We start from the raw sequence: 23,196 nt of genomic DNA on the forward strand, positions 1-23,196 counted from the left end.
TAAGGAAAAGCCATTTATTTCGAATTCAGCCTCATTAAAACAAATTATAATAGTCCAGGAGGCCTGCTGGGAAAATAATCTGCTGTTTATAGTAATGGGCCTGTCTTTGAAACTCATGCCTGTGAAAGCCTGGGTTTTCAGCTGTTGTCTTCTGACTTGAATCTCATTAACTCAAAACGAGGAATAAACCTGTTTGCTGAGGGTCACAGCCCTTGTGCGCACTCCTACATCTTTTTTCCCCACCACAGGCTGCCTGGTGTCACAATGCGATTTACTGGGGAACAAAAGAGAACGGCTTGGCAATGCTCTAAATGAAACAGAATTCTGCTTTTATCAGGGAAGGACACAGGCAGGCTGTAGCTCCATGTGGTATGAATTACAGCATGGTGAGAACCAGCAAGCTGTGCAGCGGATGGTGGAAGTGGCCACAGCAATGTCATTTCGGCATTTCTTTGCCAGTAATCTGTAACACAATCAGCCAGCGATGATGGAGAATGCTTTATATTGAGGACTGGCATAGTGAGAAACTTATCAAAACCATCTGTACTGAGGATCACCTCCAGCACCTTGGATTGCTTCTAAAAACGTAATAGAATGCCACAGGAAGCACAAGAAGTATCTCTCAGTGACCTCGGCCCAGGTGTTAAGACGAGAGTCAGGGATTGCATTCAGTATGCATCTTCGCTTACCGCGTGTTGTGTGGATGTAATACTGAAGGAGCTGTTTTCAATAACGCAACCGTGATTTGGCAAAAGTTATTTAATCTGGAGCAAGTTATATTTACTAAACAATGTCAGTTTTCTGTTATAGAGACAATAGCACATCTCCCAAGCACTGTAATTTAAATGGATGTTTTAAAAGGATGTTTTTGATGATTGATGGTGGTAAACCAAATCTATATACTTCGGAAAAGTGGTTTGATACTTATAAACAATAAAAAAGTCCATATCTTTTGATCCTTATTCCATGCTGATGCTGTTCTTTTTAAGAGTGAAATGCTCCAATCTCCTTCAGTAATGAACTCTTTACTGTGCAGCTGTTTTCTAGGCTGGAACTTGTGTAGCTGTTTGCGTCTATCTGCTTGTCTGATTCCCTGCTGTTCTGGGCTTGTGGGAGCAAAATAACCTCAGCACGCTTTCTCGCGCTAGAGAGTAGGCTCTGCTGAGCAGCTATGAGCTTAGTCGGCCTATTTTCAGGATCAGTCTTTTAGATAAAGCATGATGCCTGGTGACAGACCACAGATCTGCACTTTGTGAAGCTCATTGTTTATGTGTGCCTCTTCAAAAACGACACTTATCATGGGTCCGTGGGGAGATAAGCACTCCTGGAAAGAGAGGGAAAGTGGCAGGGGAAGAGTTTATGATCATTACAAGACACATAAAGCCATAAAATAAGTGAGTGACCACATGAAAGGTCAGTTTAACCTTACATTCCACAACAGCTCTTTGGGCATTAAAAACCCACATTTGCACAAACAAGGCTTGTGGAGTAAAACACAGAAACAGGAAAATGGTCATGGTTTACTCACTCAGGTTTTATCACTTTGCCGAGTTGAACTGTGCTCATATAATAAGCTCAGGTGTTAAATTGTGATTCATATGGTTTCCTGTTTCACTCTATAGTCTCTTTTGAAGAGTAAAACAGTCTTAGCACAGCAATTCCTAGTCTATAACTAAGTTTCTTTCTGAATGTTTGAGAAATCATCATCCTGGGCTAAACAGTGCTATAAATAGCACAGATATCCATGAAAAAAGAGTTCTTCCTAAATATAACAGATACAGTAAATCTCTGGTACTCTATCTATTAATGCCAGGACTCTATCCAAGTAAAACATACCCTAATCATTGTCGTATGAAAAACATACTAAATTAACATCCGACTTTTTTTTAGGAAGTGCTTCCCAGAATACATATTGAAAGTGAACTCCCGGCTGGTCCAAGACTCTTTAGTCATTGACACTGCACTTGCACAAGAATTGAAACGCGCTTGCACAAGAATTGAAACACATATTCCCTTTGGGTCGACCAATTCTTATTTGTGCAGCTGGTGGAATGAAGATGGAACATGCTAAAGGTGTTTACAAATTTAAACAAATATATCGAAAGATCTATTAACATTCCATGGTGGCAAAGGTTATGTCAGAAAGTTTTGACATCTCGCATATGCGGAAAAAAAAGAGTATAAACCATTTTCGCTTCAGAAGCAGACTATAATAGCACTTAACTCAGAAATTGACAGGAGTGGAAAGATTGAGGAAAAACTTTATTTAAGTAATAAGCATACTCACTCAAAATTACAGAGGCAAAAATCTATTGGTATTAAAGTCAAAATAAATTTATACTTAAACAAAACCAAGTATAAGAGTGCAATGTAAATATTTTTACCATATGGAAATAGCTTACCACAAGTTCATCATACCCTAAATTACTAAATTTATATAAGGAAGTTATTCTGATAACTAAGACTAAAACAAAAATTAAGAGAGCTGCAAAGATAACATTTAATAACTCGTTAACTTTCCAAATGATAACGCACATTTAGTCAACATAATTCTTTAGATTTGTGGGGAATTTTAAAAGCTAATAGTTTAGTTTATCTGGGAGGCAAAGGAGACATCTTATCCCATATGACTCAGCAGCTCCTTTCCTACTCAGAAACATAATAGGAAAAAATTAAGATACAAATTTATCTTCGGAGATTAAAACAATGTAAGGAAACAAAAACTTAAAACGAGTGCAAATGTACAAAATGTTTAATTAAATTTAAATGGATTATTACATATTTATTTTTATTTTTTTGCATACATATGTATATATTTATTTTTATTACATATATATTTACCACAAATAAAGAACATAATGAAGTTCCAGCAATTCTGAAAGCATAAATTTGGTGAATGTCAGCTGTTACAGTTCAGTGTGTTTCTTAGGTGTTTGTGGAAGTGATTAGTGTTAGTTTTGAGTAATGAAATCCCTGACTGTTAATGGCACTAAGAAAATATTTGGTTCCTTAATCAGTGTTAGGCTTCAATTTCCTCTGTAAACCATTGCACTCTTAGCTGTCCACAGGGTTCCCGATTAAACCACAGTAAAGAGTGAGGAATGCTGTGATATTAAGGGATGTTAACATTCCCTTCTGGCTGATCAGGGGGAGATATGGCACAACCTGATTGTTTTACTACCCTGTGAATGAGGGTGGCTTTTACCAGAACAGGAGGACAGAAGCTTTACTTAGAGTCCTGTCAGTCAGTAAACCCAAACATGAAGGTTCATCTCACCATTCATTGTTTATCACTGTTTGCTCAACTGCTAAGCATCCCTGACAGTATGTATTCCTTGGATAACCATGCAGATAAAATGCTATAAGCTTTTCTGCTTATAAAACGGAGTGCACTACTTAATTTCTTATGATGACAAATCCATCTACACTATACAATCAGAACTTTAACCCTTTAAAAATGAAGAGACTTCTTAACCTAAGGGATCAAAAAGATTCACATCTCTCAGCGTGGATGTCAGTCAAAGGAGTGAAGTGTTTTATGTGTTGTGTTTAGGGGCCTCCAGGAGCTTATAGGGTTTCAGGGCATAGAGTTTGGGGCCAGGAAACGTGCATCATAGGCACAGGTTTCAGCACTTTAGTACATGGGGGAGACATGATGGGTCTGTCTGCTGGTTGGTGTTTTATAGTCGTATAAAAACCATGTGGATAAATAAACCTTATCAGCACTAATGTCACTTTGCTCTATGTGTTGTGATTTGAAGAGATCAGTTTCCAACAATTTTTTCATATACCCCTGGCTCTTGTATCTACTGTTTTTTTTTCTAACCCTTGGATACTGTATGTGTAATCGATTTATAGACACCAGTTATATTTTAAGTAGCTCTACCTCCATTTGATGACACTTTCTCATACTATTTTGTCATATGTGCAGTATAGAACATCTATGCACCGTATTCAGTTTACTTAATATCTTATATATAACCAAAACTTGTTGCTTACCACTGTGGTCTTTTTTTTTTGCTCAGTACAATAATATTAAAGCATCAGGTATTACCAAAAAATAACATTTATTTCTTAAAATATGAGGACATGATTTATATTTTACCACATAACCTCAAGAGCTTTAAACTGTTGTCATTTCAAATATTTAAACAGAAGAAAGTGAGTAGATAATCCCAGTAGACAATCTAGCTTGAAAAGTTCTCATTGTGAAACACCAGCCACTGGAACTAAAACAACACTATACCATGTTAGTACACAGCCTAAAGACAACTGAACCCTTGCCAGAAATAATGCCGCAAAATAAGTATTGTGGCCTGTCAATTAGTGACTGAGTAGTTCTTCTGTTCTTACGTTCCCTCAGTGAGGTTGATTATCACATTCACTGCATATGTCTAAGCAGCATTCTTCATGTATGTTTTTATGTAAGTTCTCTCACAGAAATGTTTGGCCGTATGGTAAAAAATGTGTTTACAAATGTTCTGGAAAGATGGATAGATAGTATTTGTCAAGATGAATTTTATGGGGGAAAGCATTAATATGAACAATGCAAGAATTCTTTTATACTTTTTGTATATTTAATTCCCACTGTAAAGCTATAAATATATGTGTGTGTGTGTGTGTGTGTGTGTGTGAGAGATTTATAACTTCTGTGAAATTACTACAGCTTTAATTTATCTTATTTATCTCAAGTCTATTTAAAATATAGGAGTAGGAGTTTTCTTTTTACAAATGTGTTATTATTTGTTGTTGCAGTTAAGGTACCATATGGCATAACCAATGTAAAGGTTTTTTTTTTTGATTGTTCAATAAACTTTTTGGAACAGTATTTATAATGAGATCACATTACATCTCACTAAAAAGTATGTGGACACCTACCCTTCACAACCATATGTCGGTTTTTGCCAAACTGTTGCTGTAAAGTTGGATCTGTCTAAAAAAATATTTTGTTTGCTGTAGGATTACATTTTCCCATCAGTGAATATAAGAGGCCCAAACCTATTTTAGCATGAAAATAAGCACAAATCAAAGTACATAAAGACAAGTTTTGGTCTGGAAAAACCCATGTGGCCTGCACAGAGCCCTGACCTCAACCCCAGTGAACACCTTTGGGACAAATTGGAACGCTGACTATGTGCCAGGATTCTTCACCCAATAACAGTGCCTGACCTTACCAATGCTTTTGTGGCTGAGTGGGCAGTCTAATGGAGAGGTTGTTATAAAAGTAAAGGGAAACTAAATCTTTATTGGGATGCTCAACAAATGGCACATATGGGTATAATATTCAGGTGTCCACATACACATGTGATTTCTGATTGCAAATGAACTAATTCAGCTCAACTAATTTCCATATTCTGTGCATGTGCATGGCATCTAATTTCAATTCAACCCATTTCAGTTATAGGTTGTAACATTATAAAAGGTAGGCACATACAAAGGGGTGATTACTTATGCTTAAGCAATGCTTAATGCATTTGTTAATGCCACTTTTGTGTGTGCATTTGTCTTATATCTGGACATGCCATATTACACTTATATATATTACACATATGCCATAATCATAAATGCATAAATGCTATACATAATGCAAAGATATATTGACGCTTGAGCTCTCAAAAAATGTCATATATTAATCAGGATATTTGCAAGTACATGTTACACATAACTAACTGTCTTTGATGTCGTTTTGACATAACCACACAGTCACAGCAAACCACCAGCAGTCTTACAGTAAGTTAGCATTGTCTAACTTTATTTTTCTTACATTCAGACTGTCCTGTTCAGGTCAGTGTCCTTTCATCCTACTAAGCCTGGTGTTGCTCAAGTGTACAAGATGTGCAGTGTAGCAGCATGGTTCACCCTTAGCTCCACATGCCCCTGCTCTCCTGTTTATTTCTCTTGGCTCCATATGTATATACTTCATCCATTCATATTATTACTGCCTCTATAATGCTAGAACGAATGTTTGCATGTCAGTGATTCTCTGCTGAGCATTCACCATATGGATTAAATTATGCCCTACTTATTCGGCATTCCTCAAAACATAATTGGTTGATAAACTACCAATAGGAAATCTCTAACAGCAATGCAAACAAGGGTCTTGGATTATTTTCAGAGACACAGATGGTCAACTCTGTGGCTTTTTTGCTATGGAATACTGGTTTACAGTCATCTTTGTGAGGACGCTTTTGTTGTTCCTGGTTTCCAGCACTGTGCTATTTCTTTATTTGATGGTTAAAATGTTGCTCCTACTATGAAATTCATAGTGAAACAAGAATGAGACCACACCCTAAAGCAAATATTGTTCCAGTATGTTAATGCTTTGGAATATATAAGTGCTTTGCTTCACCCAAACTTAATTTCCACACCTTTAGGCAAAGTTTACTGCCACACTGGGACCGGAAATCCGACATTGCCAGTAGGTTGTTTCCTGGGAGGTTTTTATTAAGAGCTGAATGAATAATATTCTGTTCGTTTACATTTTTGAGAAAACTTTAATTATGTCAAAGTCAGTAATGCAATTATGTGATTCATTGATTTACATGGTTGCATTTCAGTTGCGACCATTTGTAATTCTTCAAATACAGAATGACAGCTGACAGCAGGATGTGTCAGATTTTCGGTTTGCTCAGTGTTATGAGGATCATATGCTCTCAGTGATCCAGGAAAGGATATGCAAGCCCTCAAACCGAAATATAATCCATGTTTATATGGAAGCTCAGTGGTTAGATGCAGCCAGTGAGCCTCTGTTAGGTCTCTGAGCAAACCTTACTCGAGCCATTTGTGGAAATGTTTCTAATGCTTTCCATAGTAAAACCCTTCAAATATATAATCGTTGAAATATTTTGTATGCCATGTCTTGCTTGGCAACCATGCGTTTCTATTTCTAAAGCACAGTTTACTTAATGTCTGAGCATAAGCAATACCTACTATTAATATCATGGGTATATTTTAATTTATAAACAGTGTCAAAGCTGTGCTAGTGTAAGCCTTTCCAAGAGAAACACACTTTAGAAAAGCAGACATCACAACTAATTTAATCAGCAGTTTGTAGCTACCAAAAAAAAGCTTTTTTTCCAGAACATCTTTTAAGTTCAGAGCTGTGCATAAAAAGGGAAAAATGTTCCTCGGTGTATGTGGTCTAAGTATTTATTTTGAACACTTTCCATCTTGAAACAGTTTTTCAAACTTAATGAATGTCTTGAGTTATTATTTAGGCATTCATTTCATGTATCACATTTATTTTTGACTGACTGCACATTGGCACCACAAGTTCAATTATGACATCTGAATGTCCAAACACTTTTCAGCAGTAGTAGAAGCAAAAGAAAGTGAGAGTGGGGGAGAATATTGTTTAAATTGTGGCCATGACCCTCGAGTCTACCACCCTCTGTGAGGTTAAACTGGGAGGTCACTGATAGTCACCTATGCTCCGGCGGAGGTGATCAATAAATACGACTTTGTCAGTTCTGTTTTAGCCGACCACCGGTGTGGTTAGTGCTCTAATGATCTTTACAGCCCGATGAGCTCTTCTTTCCCCTAACAGCCATCTTAACACTGGGTAATGTTACACTTTTACTGACAAGCTAATCTCACTCAATAATTCTGGTACAATTTAGTTTCATTGTCTAGGAATGATTGTTTAAGAAAGCTGCAGCCATTAAAACATTATATTTAGACTTGCATAAGATTTGGCTCAAACAAAGTTTTACAAATTTGCATCAAGAGACCATGTTGAAACTGAGGACTGCTGCATATTGTGTGGCCAAGTTAAACAACTTGACCATTCCAGTTTTGCTTTATTAAACTTTCTTCTATTAAAGATAGTAAGACATTTACAAAATGTAATTTACTGCTGTCTGGGGTTGCCTGTCATGTACACATGTAATTTTAGATAACATGGCTGGATTGAATTTAAAGGATTGAATTGAAAAGATTGGGAATGAGACTTTATAAGCGTGGAACTTTGCCAAAGATTTGTGCAAGCACCCTTAGCACTTGTTTTACTCTTTATAAGATACTTTCCAGACTCTACATTACCCCTGATCATTGCATGTAATGCTCAGCTCCAAGTCTAATAAACTTCCTGTTCACATGTTATGGCCAGTGTATCTTAAATGTAATTGTATTCAAACGATGCAACTGAAGTATGTTAGTAAGCCTATTTATATGTATATAACAGTAATACATGAATCAGTGATTTATTAAGCATTCTGTATTAGTACTGTACCATCAATAAATCATGATGGAATGCAGGACCTGATTTTAGAATCGTTTGTTCTCTATAAATAACCATATTGGGAAAGTGATGCTGCTGGAAGTTCTCAGCTGCTGAGTACGACTGTCTCCACACATACACAATCAATAAAATTCACACTTTGAGCCAAATGCACTGAGCAAAAAATAGATTTGAAACTGACTTGTGCTCTTTTGAAAGAAAGAATGCATTCAAAACCTTTATGAGGCACAACCCTTTTGGCACTTTTGCGGCAATACTGTGCTGTGTTTCACGTTTTTCTGTAATGCATTTCGGACTAACATACCTGACACATACAGTATATACACTTTTAAGAACCAATGTAATTTGTTCTGCTAGTCTAAATTTCAGCCTTAAAGGGAATAACAGTCTCAAAGGGAATCTGGTTAGTCTCAGAAACCATCATTACATTAAAATAGCAAATCCTGATGAAAAGTGATATTTTATGTGGGGGAAAAAACAAGTATAGGATATATTTAAAGTTCTAAATGTTTGTATTAAGGTAATCATTGACAGAGGGAGTGAGATCTAGAGTTCCTTGAAAACCTTTCTAATGTCTGTTTTTTTTTTTTTACTCACTAGTAAAAGGGAAAGTAAGTGTACGTGTTAGCAAATGTAGTCATTGAGAACAACTTTGCCTTTACAAAGATGCAACTGAATTTAGTCTTTAAAAATAATGACATTATATATATATATATATATATATATATATATATATATATATATATATATATATATATATATATATATATATATATAATCCTTATACAAATACAAATCCTTATATAGAGTGAGTGTTTTTTTTTGCATATATATATATATATATATATATATATATATATATATATATATATATATATATATATATATATATATATATATATATATATACAGTATATACAGGTATATAGTTATAATTATATTAATTATAGTAATTTCATATACACTTACTGTACATATTATTAGGAAAATTGCACCAATTCTGGTTTAGGCCTCTCTTTGTGCACAAAAAACTATTTGTGCCTTTATTCTTTGTGACAAGAAATCCACAAGATTTTGGAAATCTCTTGTTCAACTACATTCCAAATTTGTTTAATTAGATTCAGATTCAGTGACTGGAAAGGCCACTGCATAACATTCAACTCACTATTGTGTTCATAAAAGACAGTATTAGATGACTTTTGCTTTGTGACATGCTGGAAGTAGCCATTAGATGATGGGTAAATTATGGCCTGAAGGTATGCACTTGGTCAGCAATACTAAACAATATGAAATAGATTGTGGCATTTCAGTGTCAATTTATTTGTATTTAATTGGCTCAAATTGTGCCAAAAAACCATTCCCCAAATAATTTCACCACTTCTATCAACCTGTACTGCTGACACAAAGCAGTTTGGGTTTAAAGATTTATGCTTTTGGCACCATTTCTGGCTCTATCATCCATGTGCCTATAATCAGAAATTGAGATTTGACATACAAGGCTGTTTTTTCAGTGTTCGATTGACGTTTTTGTCAGTCTGTACACACTGCAGCATCAGCTTTTTGTTATTGGGGGATAAAAGTAAACTGTATAGCCCATCCACCTTTTGGTTAAAAATGTTGTGAATTCTGAGATCCTTTTCTGCTCACTACTATTGCACAGTTGTTATATGATTTACTGTAGCCTTTCTGTCAGCTCCAAAAAGTCTGTCCATTCTTTGTTTGCCTTTCTCATTAAAAATACTCTTATGTTTGCTGAACTTGCATTTTCCTTATTGCACCATTCTAAGTAATATAGACACTGTTAGGTTTGAAAATCCCAATAGATCAGCAGTTACAGAAATAGCATATCTAGCACCAGCAATCACACTATGGTCAAAAACACTGATCACACTTGTTCCCCTTCAGGAACTTAAGCTGCGTCAACAACGCTTAGGGAACACCTCTGCGTGACCATGCTCTGAACCATGTGTGTAATCAGTCCCATAGCCACACTTTTTCAGTTCCCCTATGTTTAAGTAGAGGGAGACTTTGGGACTGAAGAGGTGGCCCGAATAAGGGATGCTTCAGGATATAGACACCCCAGTGTGCAGATCTGGAAAGAGGGGCAGGTCGCGGGGCGGAGGTAGTGACCTCAGTCGCAGGAAGCACTCATATAATTTATTTAGAGGACGCTGCTCCTGATTCTCAGCTGGCCAAGCGATGTTAAACTTCCGTGAGTTCTGGAGAGAGTTTGTCAGGATGGAGTCCATCTACTCCTGGTAGATTTGTGCTGGCCAGGCCGGCCATGGTTCACTGACCTGGAAAACCTTCTTAAAAACCTCCCCAGGAGATTCCTCTCAGACAGGATCTTTTGTCTCAGGCAGGGGGCACTTTGCTTTAAATCCCCACCCCGAGCTGTAGAGGCTGTTGCTGTGGCCCCTGAGGGCTGGTCTCTCAGCCGAGGTGGTATAGACCATTCTCCAATCCAGAGCTCCCTCCACGAAGGAGGTTGTATGCCGCAAAGTGACGCCTGTTCACTATATGGTGTGAAGGTCTCCCTTCCACCCTAAAGGTTTACATGTTCGCTATTGTGGCTTATCATGCTCTGCTTGCTGAGCAGTCACTAGGGAAAAACCCGCTGGTGACACGTACCCTGAGGCTGAGGCCTCCTCTGGGGTAGAGCCAGTGCCCTCCTCTACCCCAGGCTAGGGTATGTTCCCAATGTGCCCTTGGTTATCCCATGACCAGTCATCCTCCTCTTTTTCAGCCTTACAACCAGGAGAAGCTTAACCAGGTGTGTCTGCTGTGAGCACTGGACACATACATCCACAGAACTGCCTTTTGGAGAAAGTCGAACCAGCTGTTTGTCTGTCCCGGGGAATATAAGATGGGTCTCCCTGCGTATATGCAGAACCTTAGCAGGTGGATTGTGAATGCTATCCACTCTTCTTATGAGTCTTCTGGAGTGTCCCTCCAAGACATTTGCAATGCTGCAGTCTGGTCTACCCCACTGAACTTTTTCAGGTCCTATAGTCTTGACATTAGTCCCACTCCTTGCCCCTCTCTCCTTTGACCTAGCTGTGCCCATTCACACTAGACAGGGATTGGTCAGTCTGGCAGTATTGTACCCTTGTTTTCAAAGCATTGGTGATGCATGTATTTAGCCCTGGTTCTCAGAGGGAACGTCTCATTCCTTCAGGCAACCAGGGTTACATTCGTAACCTAGAACCGTTCCTCATTCTCACTGCTCATATTAACATTGCCTGATGCTGTTGGCTGTTGCATTGTGCACCCAGGGTCTCTAAATGGTTTCAGATATATCACAACCCTGACCAGGATAAAGCAGTTATTAAAGATGAATAAGTGAATGAACAAACAAACTAAATAATGTGTTACATGGCAGTAGTACCTTCATGAAATATTTGGAATAGAAAGATATACATTAAATAGTCATTATTCATTTATCTAGTTGGATTTGTGCATAGGGAAATGCAATAATTCCATCATTGACAAACTCATGCAGTTAACATAATACTCAATCCATCACTCTTCAGCCCTTTGTTCCCTCACCTGTTTTAAATAAAAAACAATCTCTTAAAGGCACTCCATGTATTTAAAATTTGAAAAGATAAACACACTTAATGAATATCTTGGCCAATTATTATATCCCTAATTTACCTCCAGCTGAAATTTCAGCAGCTACTCTTGATCATGTTAACAGATGCAAGGCTTTTCTGACTGATGCTGCTATTTGATATTCAGCTTTTATTAAAAAGGCATTGACATTTTCCTTTGGGGATTCTTTGTTCAGTATATTCTAAAACATGTTTCTTGTCTGTAAAAACATTGCTAAATAACTGATTATTGTGTGTGATTCAGCAGAGGCAAAAGCTTATATTCCATTTATCTTCGCTGACAGTGTTGTCTGCACCAGGTTAATTCACTCTCATTTATTTCCCTGACAAAAATCAACCTTGTGGCTGCAGACCTGGTCATCAGATCTTCTTCTATTCTCCATGTCCTTGAGTGCAACTCTGGAAAAACTCCAACACATGATTAAGTAATTTGTCACTGTTATCTTGACTAAACATGAATGGAACAAAACATTAAAAAAAAGGATTAAACATCAGATCAACATGGATTTACTTTAAGCAAATCAGTTGTGAGCAGGTTCCAATTTAAGCATGTTTCAAAATGCATTGCAAATCTGTACTCTAAGGTAATTTGAAACTAAGGTTAAAAAAGTACAGGGATTTTAGGTAAAAATCCACAAAAATAAAATATAATGTAGTTATTGTAATATAGTTTTAATATTGTTATAATAGTAAATTTATGTTATGCTTCAGCTAAGAATGTTCATCCAAACTCTAATAAATCGAAATGAAATAAAAATTTGTGAAAATACAGACATATAATAGTCATACTATAGTTAAGTTTAATCATACTTGACCTGCTTATTTCATAATGTATTTTAAATTCATATATAATGTATTTTATAATCATATTCATTTACCAAAGATAAGAAAGTAAAACATATCCATGTTCCAATAAAAATCTTTAAACATAGCTTAATAGATCTAAAGGTCATTTATTGTATTAATTACATAATATATTACATAATTTACTGCATATTTTTATAATTTATTTCTTGGATTGAGTAATATTAATTAAGTTAATATTTATGTGTGCAGTATGTTAATGATATATGTTATCATGTTTTATATATATATATATATATATATATATATATATATATATATATATATATATTTTTTTTTTTTTTTTTTTTTTTTTTTTTTTAACATAGTGACTTTTCTTAGAAAACGTAATATATATTGTATATGATATATCACATACTGGAGATATCCATCTGCTGTGCATATTTTATACACTTCTGTCTACAACAGGGCTTCTATAATAATATTTACACCCATTGGCAGGATTTAAACCTCTTGAACTATCTGAAGGTCCACTCTGCTATGTATATGCAATTTAATGTATATTTACAATACTGTAGATATGACAACTTGCACTAGTTTGAAATAAACCATTTAAATTACAACCTAAATGGCCTAATTATTAGTTTGTTTATGTTTAAAAAAAAAAAGAAAGCGTATGCAGAAAACGTATGCAGTTAAAAAAATATAAATATAAAAAATGCTTCTGATTTCAAATGTAAATTGGACCCATAGAAAGTAAACTGCACTGTATGGTGGAAAGAATGCTTTCATGATGTTTATGTCTTGCACATTTGCCCAGGTAGAACAGTATGATTTCAATCCCTGTTTTTTAACTGCACTAGTAATTCAGAACCGAGCAAAAGCAAACAGGTTTTCTGAATTTGTGCAGCATTGTTAACTTAATTGTGAGGTATAATGCATTAGCAAAATGTATAAGATTTAAAATATAAGCTGGTATTTAAATGCGGTTTTTGCTGTGGTTTTGCTTTTTAAAGCCACAATCATGATGCTAGTTGTGACTGGGTGATTTTTTCAGACAAATGTAAATACTGCTAATTGTTAATGAAATACTCATGACTTTAGAGGTGTCTAGGATGTTAATTTGATCCATTAAACTGCAGAATATTTCCAGTAAATACAGCCAAGGCAGTCAGTCTCCTATTTCCCTAAATAAGCTTTCACTGCCAGAGAACAAGTTACCCATCATAAAGTCAAAGGCAAATGACGGGAGTCAGGTGTCAATACTCTGCTACAAACAGGCTGTCCTTAAACAATCGATTTGTTCTGCGTCTGCTGGCTACAACATCAAACTGGTACATTAATTTACATATCAACATTTTCTTGTCACTTTATAAGATTTGACTCTCACTTTTTTTCATTTCCCTTTCAGTTTATTCCCACACTTTAGTGAATGCTGACTCATCAGATAAGCTATCCTGAAATCCCCATTCCCTAATGTCATGAGAAATGTTTCATTGTAACTTATGAGTAGCCAAAAGCTCTTATTTCCTAGGCAAAATAACAGCATGAACATTTTTCATTACTTTATTTCACTTCCTTCCTTTGGGGGCAGAAAAGCATATTTCGAACGTATTATTATTATTATCTTCTCACAAATAAAATAACATGGCCAGTTTGGATTTGCTTCTGTCACTAAAGCCTTTCCTGGCATTCATGATGAAGCCTGCTCCTTCCTGAATTAGCAGTAATGCCTTGCCTAGGGTTTTATTTTTTTTGCCAGAGGGACAGAGGACCATGACCCTGGTTAAATGTGGCCATTTGATCTGGTGCACACTTTTAGAAAAGGTATCTGTAGTGCATTCTTTTGTATAGTAATGGTTCATAGCTTCATCAAAGGGTTTTGGTTTTGACCTTTTTCGAAGACTAGTGATTGAAGAGCTGCTGGACCTGATAAAGAATCTGTATAGAAAATTTAAAAGCAGCTGTGCACTAGGTTGGAGGTTTGTGTTTGTGTGATTTTGTGCTGTGGTGGGTCTGGCTCGGCATTAAACACCAGACAGCTGCCTTCTCTAAAAGACTCCACATGCAGCATTAGGCCTGTCATCAGCCATGCCACTGCTCATTTGCCATAATTCATCCTCCATATCTAAAAAAAAAACTCAGGTCAGTCCTATTACTGTACTTTCACTGTGTGAGGGGCTTTTACAGTATATTAGGTTTTTGGCTGGTGCTTACATCATGATCATATTGCTTTAGCTATTATATAAAGCTATTAAATTAAATAAAAATGTTTTGGTGTATTGTGCCATGGCCCTGTTGGATGTGTGATTGCGACTGATCAAAAGGTCTTGCTTAGTTTTCTATAACAACATTTTGGAGAGTAGCCTGGCTTTTATTCAACTTTTTTTATTTTTTATTAATGTGCTCAAACTAATACATTATTCTTTCTGTAGCAAGAACTTACTCATAGGGACACAAGGACACTTACAGGCAGCTGTTTTACATACCCTAGAGCTAAAATCATAATAAAAAAAATAAAATAAAAAAAAAGAGTCATTTTTTGGCAACAAATTAACAAATTAATCCCTTCAGGAAAGAGAGAAAAAAGGAGACTGGTGAGACTTTTATTAAAGAAGCTTAATTGCCCTGCCTACAATGTTAAATCTGATTAGAATATATGGTTCAACACCATTTTGTCAGGGTTCCACCTGCCACTCCACTTCAAGATTCTGCCGAGGGTGCCGCTCCGCCCCTGTGCTCTGTTGAGGGTGCCGCTTCGCTCCTGTGCTCCGCCGAGCACTCTGCTCCGCGCAAGGGTTCCTCTGAGTGCTCCGCTCAGATCCAGTGCACCTCCGAGCGTGGCTCTCAGCCCCAGTGCGCCTCCAAGTGCACCGTCAAGCACGCCGCTCGGCTCCAGCATGCCGTCGAGCGCGTCTCTCCACTCCCTTGCTCCTCTGAGCCCATCTCTCCACTCCAGAGCTCCTCCGAGCATGTTGCTTTGCCCCAGAGCTCCTCCGAGTATGCCTCTCTGCTCCAGACTTCCGCCGAGCACGTCGTACCGCCGCCTGGCCGCAAAAAAGACCTCGTACCGCCGCCAGGCTGCGAAAAGGAGGTCGTACCAACGCCGGGCCGCAACACGGACAAAACGTCATTACTGAACCCCTCCAGATGTGCCGTCGTACCTCTAAGTCTTTCTGAAGGCGACGTTTCGCCTCTAAGCTCCTACGGAGGCTACGTCACGGTCCAAAACTCCACCAAGAGCACCATCATGCTTCAGCACATTGAACCCCCACCGGGGGTGCCACTGCGCTCCTGAGTCATGCCGAGGGCGCCGTCATACCCCAGGGTCTGCTCCAACCTTTTGCAGAGGGTGTCACTCAGCCTCTGGACTCTGTTAAAGGCGTGGCTTGTCTTCCAAACCCAGCCGTGGGCGTCACTCATCCTCTGGACCCTGCTGTGGGTGTCACATGGCCTCTGGACTCCGTCGTGGGCGTCACTAAACCCGCATGATGGTTCGTAACTCTAACTAACGTCATGATAGTGCTACTCCCGCTTCCGGCTCGTGGTCGGTGCCCTGAAACATTTACTATATTTTATTGTATTTCCATTTATTATTATTCAAAACCATTTATTATAAATGGTTCAACATGTTTATACAAAACATGTTCATAAATGTTCAGACGATTTTGTGGTGGTATAAGTGGAGTTAAACATTTAGAGAAATGCTGTGAATTCAGAGTGGTAATGACCCAATACAAAGAATCACAGCAATCTGTCATTGATTATTTTCTGCCAGCAAAACGTTTTCATGAAAGACAATGTTTACAGATAATTTACTCCAGAGCATAATGGTATTACTATGATACCAAAATGCACATCTTTCCATAATGTAACTTTTTGTTATCATAATGAAATACAGATTTGTCTGTGATAAAAACAGATGCAATCCTATAAAGGTTAGAGTAAATGTGAAGTGCAACTTTAACTGGTTTTTGACAATATTTGATAAACAATAATAAAAGTTCATTCGTAACCTTATTTTAAAACTGAATTTCTTTTTTAAACTACTTAATCATGTCCCTGCAGCTGAAACTATAAAAGCAGATTTAGAAAGATGTAATATTGTTTGATTCTATACAATTATTATTATTATTATTATTATTATTATTATTATTATTATTATTCACAGTAAAAGTTCAGATTTTGAGGTCCTTTAACTTGCTTTTGTTTAGAATGCTATGGATTCTGCACCACAAGTCATTTTTATTTTAGATTTCAATTTATGGCAAGATGCTTCAACATGAAGTCATTAGAACAATTGCACTGTTACATTACCACTGGTGGAAATGGACATAAATGAACGTAAATGACCCCTTTTACAGAGAGCACTTTAACAGTCTGCCTCTACTTACTACTCTGTTTTATTTAACTCTGTGGCTTGTGTGGCAGTAAGATTAATGTCTTCAGTGTCATAAGCGATATGTGCACCTCATCATAGATAAGACTTTCCCATGGGGTTGAGGTAAACGCCAATTTCATGCATCATCATTCACATCTAAAAAGTAGACTCAGTAAATACAGACGTTGTTTAAAAATCATTTAGTATATTTCATATATTCAATATACATTACAATTGCATGAGATGGATATGCATATTATATATTTTTTTACAAAGTGTTTGATTAGTTAAAGAAGTAGAGATAAACATTTTGACATTTAGCTAGATAACACCCTGATCTGCCTGACTAAATTAAATATACAGTACACCAGACATATAGAACCATGCATAATGTCCTAGAAATCTATTAACTTACCTTAGTGAATGCCACATCACATCATGTCAATTGCTCTCCTAACTTCCTATTAAAGACTGGCTGCATGTAGTCTATTTATATACTTTAATTACTAAAAAAAATATTTAATAATGTATGCATTTATTGTAACATATGTAAAAATAATTCTGTGAAAACACACCCTGTATACGCCAATGCCGATATTATACAAATAATAAAACATACTTGCATTGATTAGAATGGATTTTTTTTTATGTCCCAATCTTCTATTCTGCAGAAGGAAATGCGTGTGTTTCTTCTGGATAATTGCCAATCACAACCACACAAAAGATAGCTCACATAAATACATGTGCTCTATGTGTCATACTTCCAGACCATTTGAGATTTTCTTTCCAAAGAGCATAGAATGAGTCAGTAATTTCAAAATATATTATTTGAATTTGTTAGATCAGTTTAATTCTAAATCTGAAAACTCAATCGAAATGGATAATTATTGCATTTAGTATTACTGTATTACTGCATCTAGTTAACAGTGCTTCAGGAGATATTTGCTGCATATTTGAGCTATTTGAGCTATATAGCTGCATATTTGAGCTATGAGTTGTGTATGTGTCATCCAATAGTATGCAGTTTACCTACTTACAAAGATCAAAATTAACAAGCAAAGATTTGTAGATAAATATTCTATGTTTTATTTTCTGTTGTCATAGCACTTTACAGGCTGTAGTATTATGTCCTATAATTTATTATTATTGTTATTACAGTAACAAATTTAATATATAGTATATACCAAAGACCTCTGAATTTGCTTTTGTCTACAGATGAACAGAAATGATGGTCCACTAAACTGATACCAGTAAAGAACAGACATGGTTTTTAGCAGGAAATACACACTAAGTTGGCAGAGGACCAAAGACCTGCTCTGGGAAGAAGAGTGAATGAACCTCATCTGACGTACAATGAAACCAGATTCAGGAGAGCAAATCCAAAATGTCTGGATGCCTGTGTGCTCTGCCAAGAGTTTCTAAAAACAAACTTCATAGGATAAAACATAGATAGAAAATAGATTGCTTACAGAATGACTTTCTGTCTTGTGTGACTAATTGAAATGGTGAAGTTGTCTTTTTCCTACTAAGTAAAGAAGATTAAATCTTTGGCATTGCTCTAGTTGAGAAACTGTTTGTGAAACTAATCCTGGGAGACAACATAGTCTGCATATTCCTCCAATTTTTCTCCCAGCTTCTATCTATTCTTCATTGGAATTTGTTCATGATTGCTTGATTGGTGTGTTGGAAGATGGTACAAAAATATGGACTGGCTCAAGGTCACTAAGGGACAGTTTAGAAATCAGTGGATCTAGTTAATATTCTGCACTTGTTTATGGCTGGTTCAGATGCCTGCTGTTTGGGTCAGGAAAATACACACACACACACACACACACACACACACACACACACACACACACACACACACACACACACACACACACACACATACCTGAAGTAACAAAGCATGACTAGAAGCCAGGCTGAAACAAAGCTGGCCTTGTGTGTGTAAGGAGATTTACATTTTTCCTCTCAACAGGAGTCAAGATACCAACTATAAACTGAAGTAGTTTTTTTTCCAGGCCAATTCAACACAGCTTTAACTGCCTTTACATTTACTTCATACTGCATTTTCCAAGAGGCCTTGTCTGGGTTACTCACCGAAGATTTGTAGGTTTTTGAGTACACAGCATTTCCACATGTTAGGTAAAGTATAAGCCCATTTACTTCTATATAATAATACACTATAATACACTTAATACATGAGGAAATCCATATGAACATAGAGAGAACATATGAAACTCGGCATAGTCAGTAACCCAAGTTCAGGATCAAAACAGAAACAGTGGAGTGGTGACACTGCAATGCTACCCACTGCACCACTGTAAAATTTTCTAATACTGATTCCATATTAACATATAATATATATATATATATATATATATATATATATATATATATATATATATATATATATATATATATATATATATATATATATATATAAATGTGTGCATACTGTACATTGCACAATATTTCGCTTCATGTAAATATGACAAAGAATTCTTTCACCACACTGTCTGAACTTTCACATTATTTCACAATGTTGTATGAATACTTTAGTCAGTAGTGTGTTAAATATGAACATGTCGACATCTTTTATGTGAAATATACTGCAGTATCCATGAGAACATGCTAAATTAGAATTCTACTGTAGAAGAAACCTTGTGCATGACAGTAAAGTTCTCGAAACTGGACTTACATTGTTTATATTGTACAGTTGCCATTTTGGACTAATCATGCTGTAATGGTTTTAATCTTTCATAATACACTGTGAAGGAGAAAGGGGCATGCATGTGTGACCTCTGACATGCGTTTTTAGGCTGCTAGATGCAGTGTCTGAGTGTCTGCCTCATGTCAGAACTGGTGTCTTTACATGTTTGTATGTATGGCAGACCTGCACTACCTACCATTAATCATTTCATTTAGTCTGTCTTATCAGCGAGACACATTCACAGTCTCTCACTGCACATCCTGTTCAGGATAAATACAACTGCTACTCTGGCATTTTTTGATTAATAGCTTAGATCACATCATTCAACATCTCAGTGACAACTGATTTTATATTTAGGGGAAACACGTTACTCCATTTTTTTGTATGTATGTGTGTGCGCATTTATGAGTTATCCCCAAAAGAGCGTGGTTTTACCCTCAATACTGGCTTACATATATATGGGTAATCCACAACTATTTTTCCAGACTTTTATCCTTCATCTTTAAAGGAAGTGGAATGTGTGTAAAAACAGCAGGCGTGGTCACTGTGGATGTTTTAGCTATTTTATTAGGCAGATTAACAGGGAAAAGCTTTCCCTTGTAGCCATTTAACAGCACCCTAAGGCTGAAAGATTATCAGCCATGAGCCTGTGCTACCATGGTTATGCTACGTATATAAACAGCCATAGCTTTACCCTCCTTTTAACTGTGGAATAGCAGTACTCCTATTTATCTTTTGTAGTGTTAAAATAACACTAAAAAATAGTTGAAATTTGGATCTGGCAATGAGTGGCTCAAGGATATGGTTTGTATTGGAGTGTGGATGCAATATTCTTGGCATCTCTACAGCTGCAGGTAGGATTAATGGAATAATAGATCCATTTGAATGCAAAAAGTGGTTTGTTATATCACCCTTCATTGAAGTGCTTTCTCTAACAGTCAATTATGGGGTATATCTGCTTGCTTTTAAATGTGTTCAGCAGGGTGCAATTACATGCTGTTTAGAGTGTTTTAAAATTGTCCACGAGATCAGATCATTCAAAGCCAAAAAGATGTAATTTTCAGTTTAGCAGATTTGTGATTTTCTTATCAAAAGTATATACTATCACCCACACTGGTCCCATTGTGGGCAACGTAAGACCAATTAAACAACCATACTCACATTCTTTAAACATATAGTTACCACATGCTGCTCTTTCACAGTCATTTTCTTTTCATTACACCTTCTCTACAAACCTAACACTACCGCAAATGGCTTCCTTAAATCACGAAGAGGAACGGATGTCTCCCAAAACTATCTCACAGGAAAGTTCATTGTTTAACTGTTCCCTGAGGAGGACATGATTTAAAAGTTTTTGCCAAATGATCTCAAATATGCTTAAAGAAACACATTTTTTGACTTAACTTTTTATGACCATTAGCAGTCATAAATCAGTATGTTTAACAAAAAAAATCTATTAAATATCTGTTATTACTTCTCTCCATTATTATCGAGTCACAAAGATTATCCTATAATTTATTCTGTTTTGACTTATCTTTTAAATGTTTGCCCCCTTTTTATTAAAACAAATTATAAATTGCTTATTTTCTGTCTATCTATTTCACTGTTATATAATTATTGTAATCTGGGGTAGATATCAGGGTTGTAAGTGGGCACAAAAAGTTTTGTGCAATGTAAAAAATCACCTGCTGTAGTAAATACGTTCATTTGTCTGTTGAATGTCTGAGAATCTACTGTTCACCTTATTCATACTCATGATAATCATACATGCATTTAATTAATCATTCATTTTGTCTGCTATATTTACACATATCATACTATAGCTCACACAAAAAATATATATATTTTTGTGCATTAATGAAGAAAACACAAAAACACTAAATCCTCAAATTCTCACAAATTGTAAAGTGTCCAAGTCATGTGATAAGAGACAAAGTGGATTAGAGGATTGAAACTAGCATTAGCCTGGGGGTAGAATCATGCTCTTTACGTCAACATTAGTAACCCCCTTTTACTCTGGTCAGAGTCACATTGGATCCACAGCCAATCCCAGGAACATTGGGTGCAAGGCAAACTATACAAAGGATACTTGTCTATTGCAAGCATCATGCATCATTATTTAGTTTAGCAGTTTAGCAGTTTAGCATAACCAGTGCAGAAAATACAGGAAGTATCCTGAAAAGACAATATTCATGATTGAACCAAGGTTGAGCTTTGGAGCTGGAGCTGTGAGGGCCAATGATACCTGTTGCCCCAGAACTGCACTTCCTCTAAATGTCACCCATTTCAATATTACAAATGGATTAAAAGCAAATATATATCTGACACAAAGCTCGAAGCAAATATAAATTGTCCACAGTTTATTGCTCAGCACTGGAATATAATTTTGTATGTGCCTTAATGTATGTGTGACAAAAATTTCCATCCAATGAAATTTTTTTGTAAGGATGTTTTTCCAAAAGTCATTTTGGCTTTATTGCAACTTCCAGTCATATAATCTAACATAAATATAATTAATTGGGCCACAGACCTTGACTTTCGAATAGTTTGATCCCCAAACACCTTTCAGTTGTGGAGCTACAGCCTTTTCCGCATTCTTCCTGTGCAACAAGCTCCCAGTACAGCCACGTACATTGTGTTCTGCATTCCATCAATAATACGTTGGATGCAGTCCAGTTTACTCCCGACCTTATAGGACTTGAGTTGCTGTAATGAAGATAAATGAATGATTATGAAAGAATCATGTAAAGGAAAGATGTGCCAAGGCTTGATGATGCAAAGTGTTTCAACGTAATTGTTAGTTTTTACATAGAATACCAGTTTTTCCTTTGAAACTTTGATGGTCAATGCATTGGGCCAGTTTTTATAATACACAGCACAAGATCATGTGGATCGAGGTAAGGACATTCTGTAGGACTCCTGCACTAAACAGGTTCTTGGAATCATGCTATTATTCACTTCAATCTGGTCTTACCAATCAATACCCACTTACTCATGTTAGTTCTCTCTCTCCAGTGTTTCTGTATTGTTTAAAGTCTATTTTCACACTCTTGATATCCTCCAAACGAGGATGGGTTCCCCTTTTGGGTCTGTTTCCTCTCAAGGTTAATTCCTCATATGTAAGGAATACTCATAAGTGTTATCTAAGGGAGTTTTTCCTTGCCACAGTTGCCATGGCTTGCTCATCATGGATAAATACACATCGCTCATCTTAACTGTTAAAATCTGTAAAACTGCTTTGAGACAATGTAGTCTCAACGTAGTGAAAAGCGCTATAAACTTGACTTGACTTGACTTGACTTGACTTGACTTGACTTGACTTACTAACTAACCCCATCACACTATAGCTACCATCCAGGGAGGGTGAGCTATTAGATACTTCTTTTGAGACATGTTAAGTCAGCTGCACCAAGAAAGTACATTTCCCGAATGTAGCAAACTTTAA

The 23,196-nt window shown here is 36.4% G+C and overlaps 1 protein-coding gene across 2 annotated transcripts in view; it reads left to right on the plus strand.

The window, feature by feature from the left end:
• The window catches only part of tmem72 (transmembrane protein 72), a 36,602-nt gene that overhangs the window by 6,977 nt on the left and 6,429 nt on the right, over positions 1–23,196 (plus strand). The window contains exons 3-4 of one of the 2 annotated variants that reach the window (XM_083540346.1): positions 17,710–17,842; positions 18,254–19,183. In XM_083540346.1, the coding sequence (XP_083396472.1) occupies positions 19,177–19,183 (7 nt within the window). In that variant the 5' untranslated portion in view covers positions 17,710–17,842; positions 18,254–19,176. Of the gene's footprint in view, positions 1–17,709; positions 17,843–18,253; positions 19,184–19,489; positions 20,606–23,196 lie in introns of those variants that run through there. The other variant, XM_083540345.1, reaches the window with a different exon arrangement.

This window comes from Silurus aristotelis (genome assembly GCF_946808225.1).
Source record: "Silurus aristotelis genome assembly, chromosome: 4".
Classification (NCBI taxonomy): Eukaryota; Metazoa; Chordata; class Actinopteri; order Siluriformes; family Siluridae; genus Silurus; species Silurus aristotelis.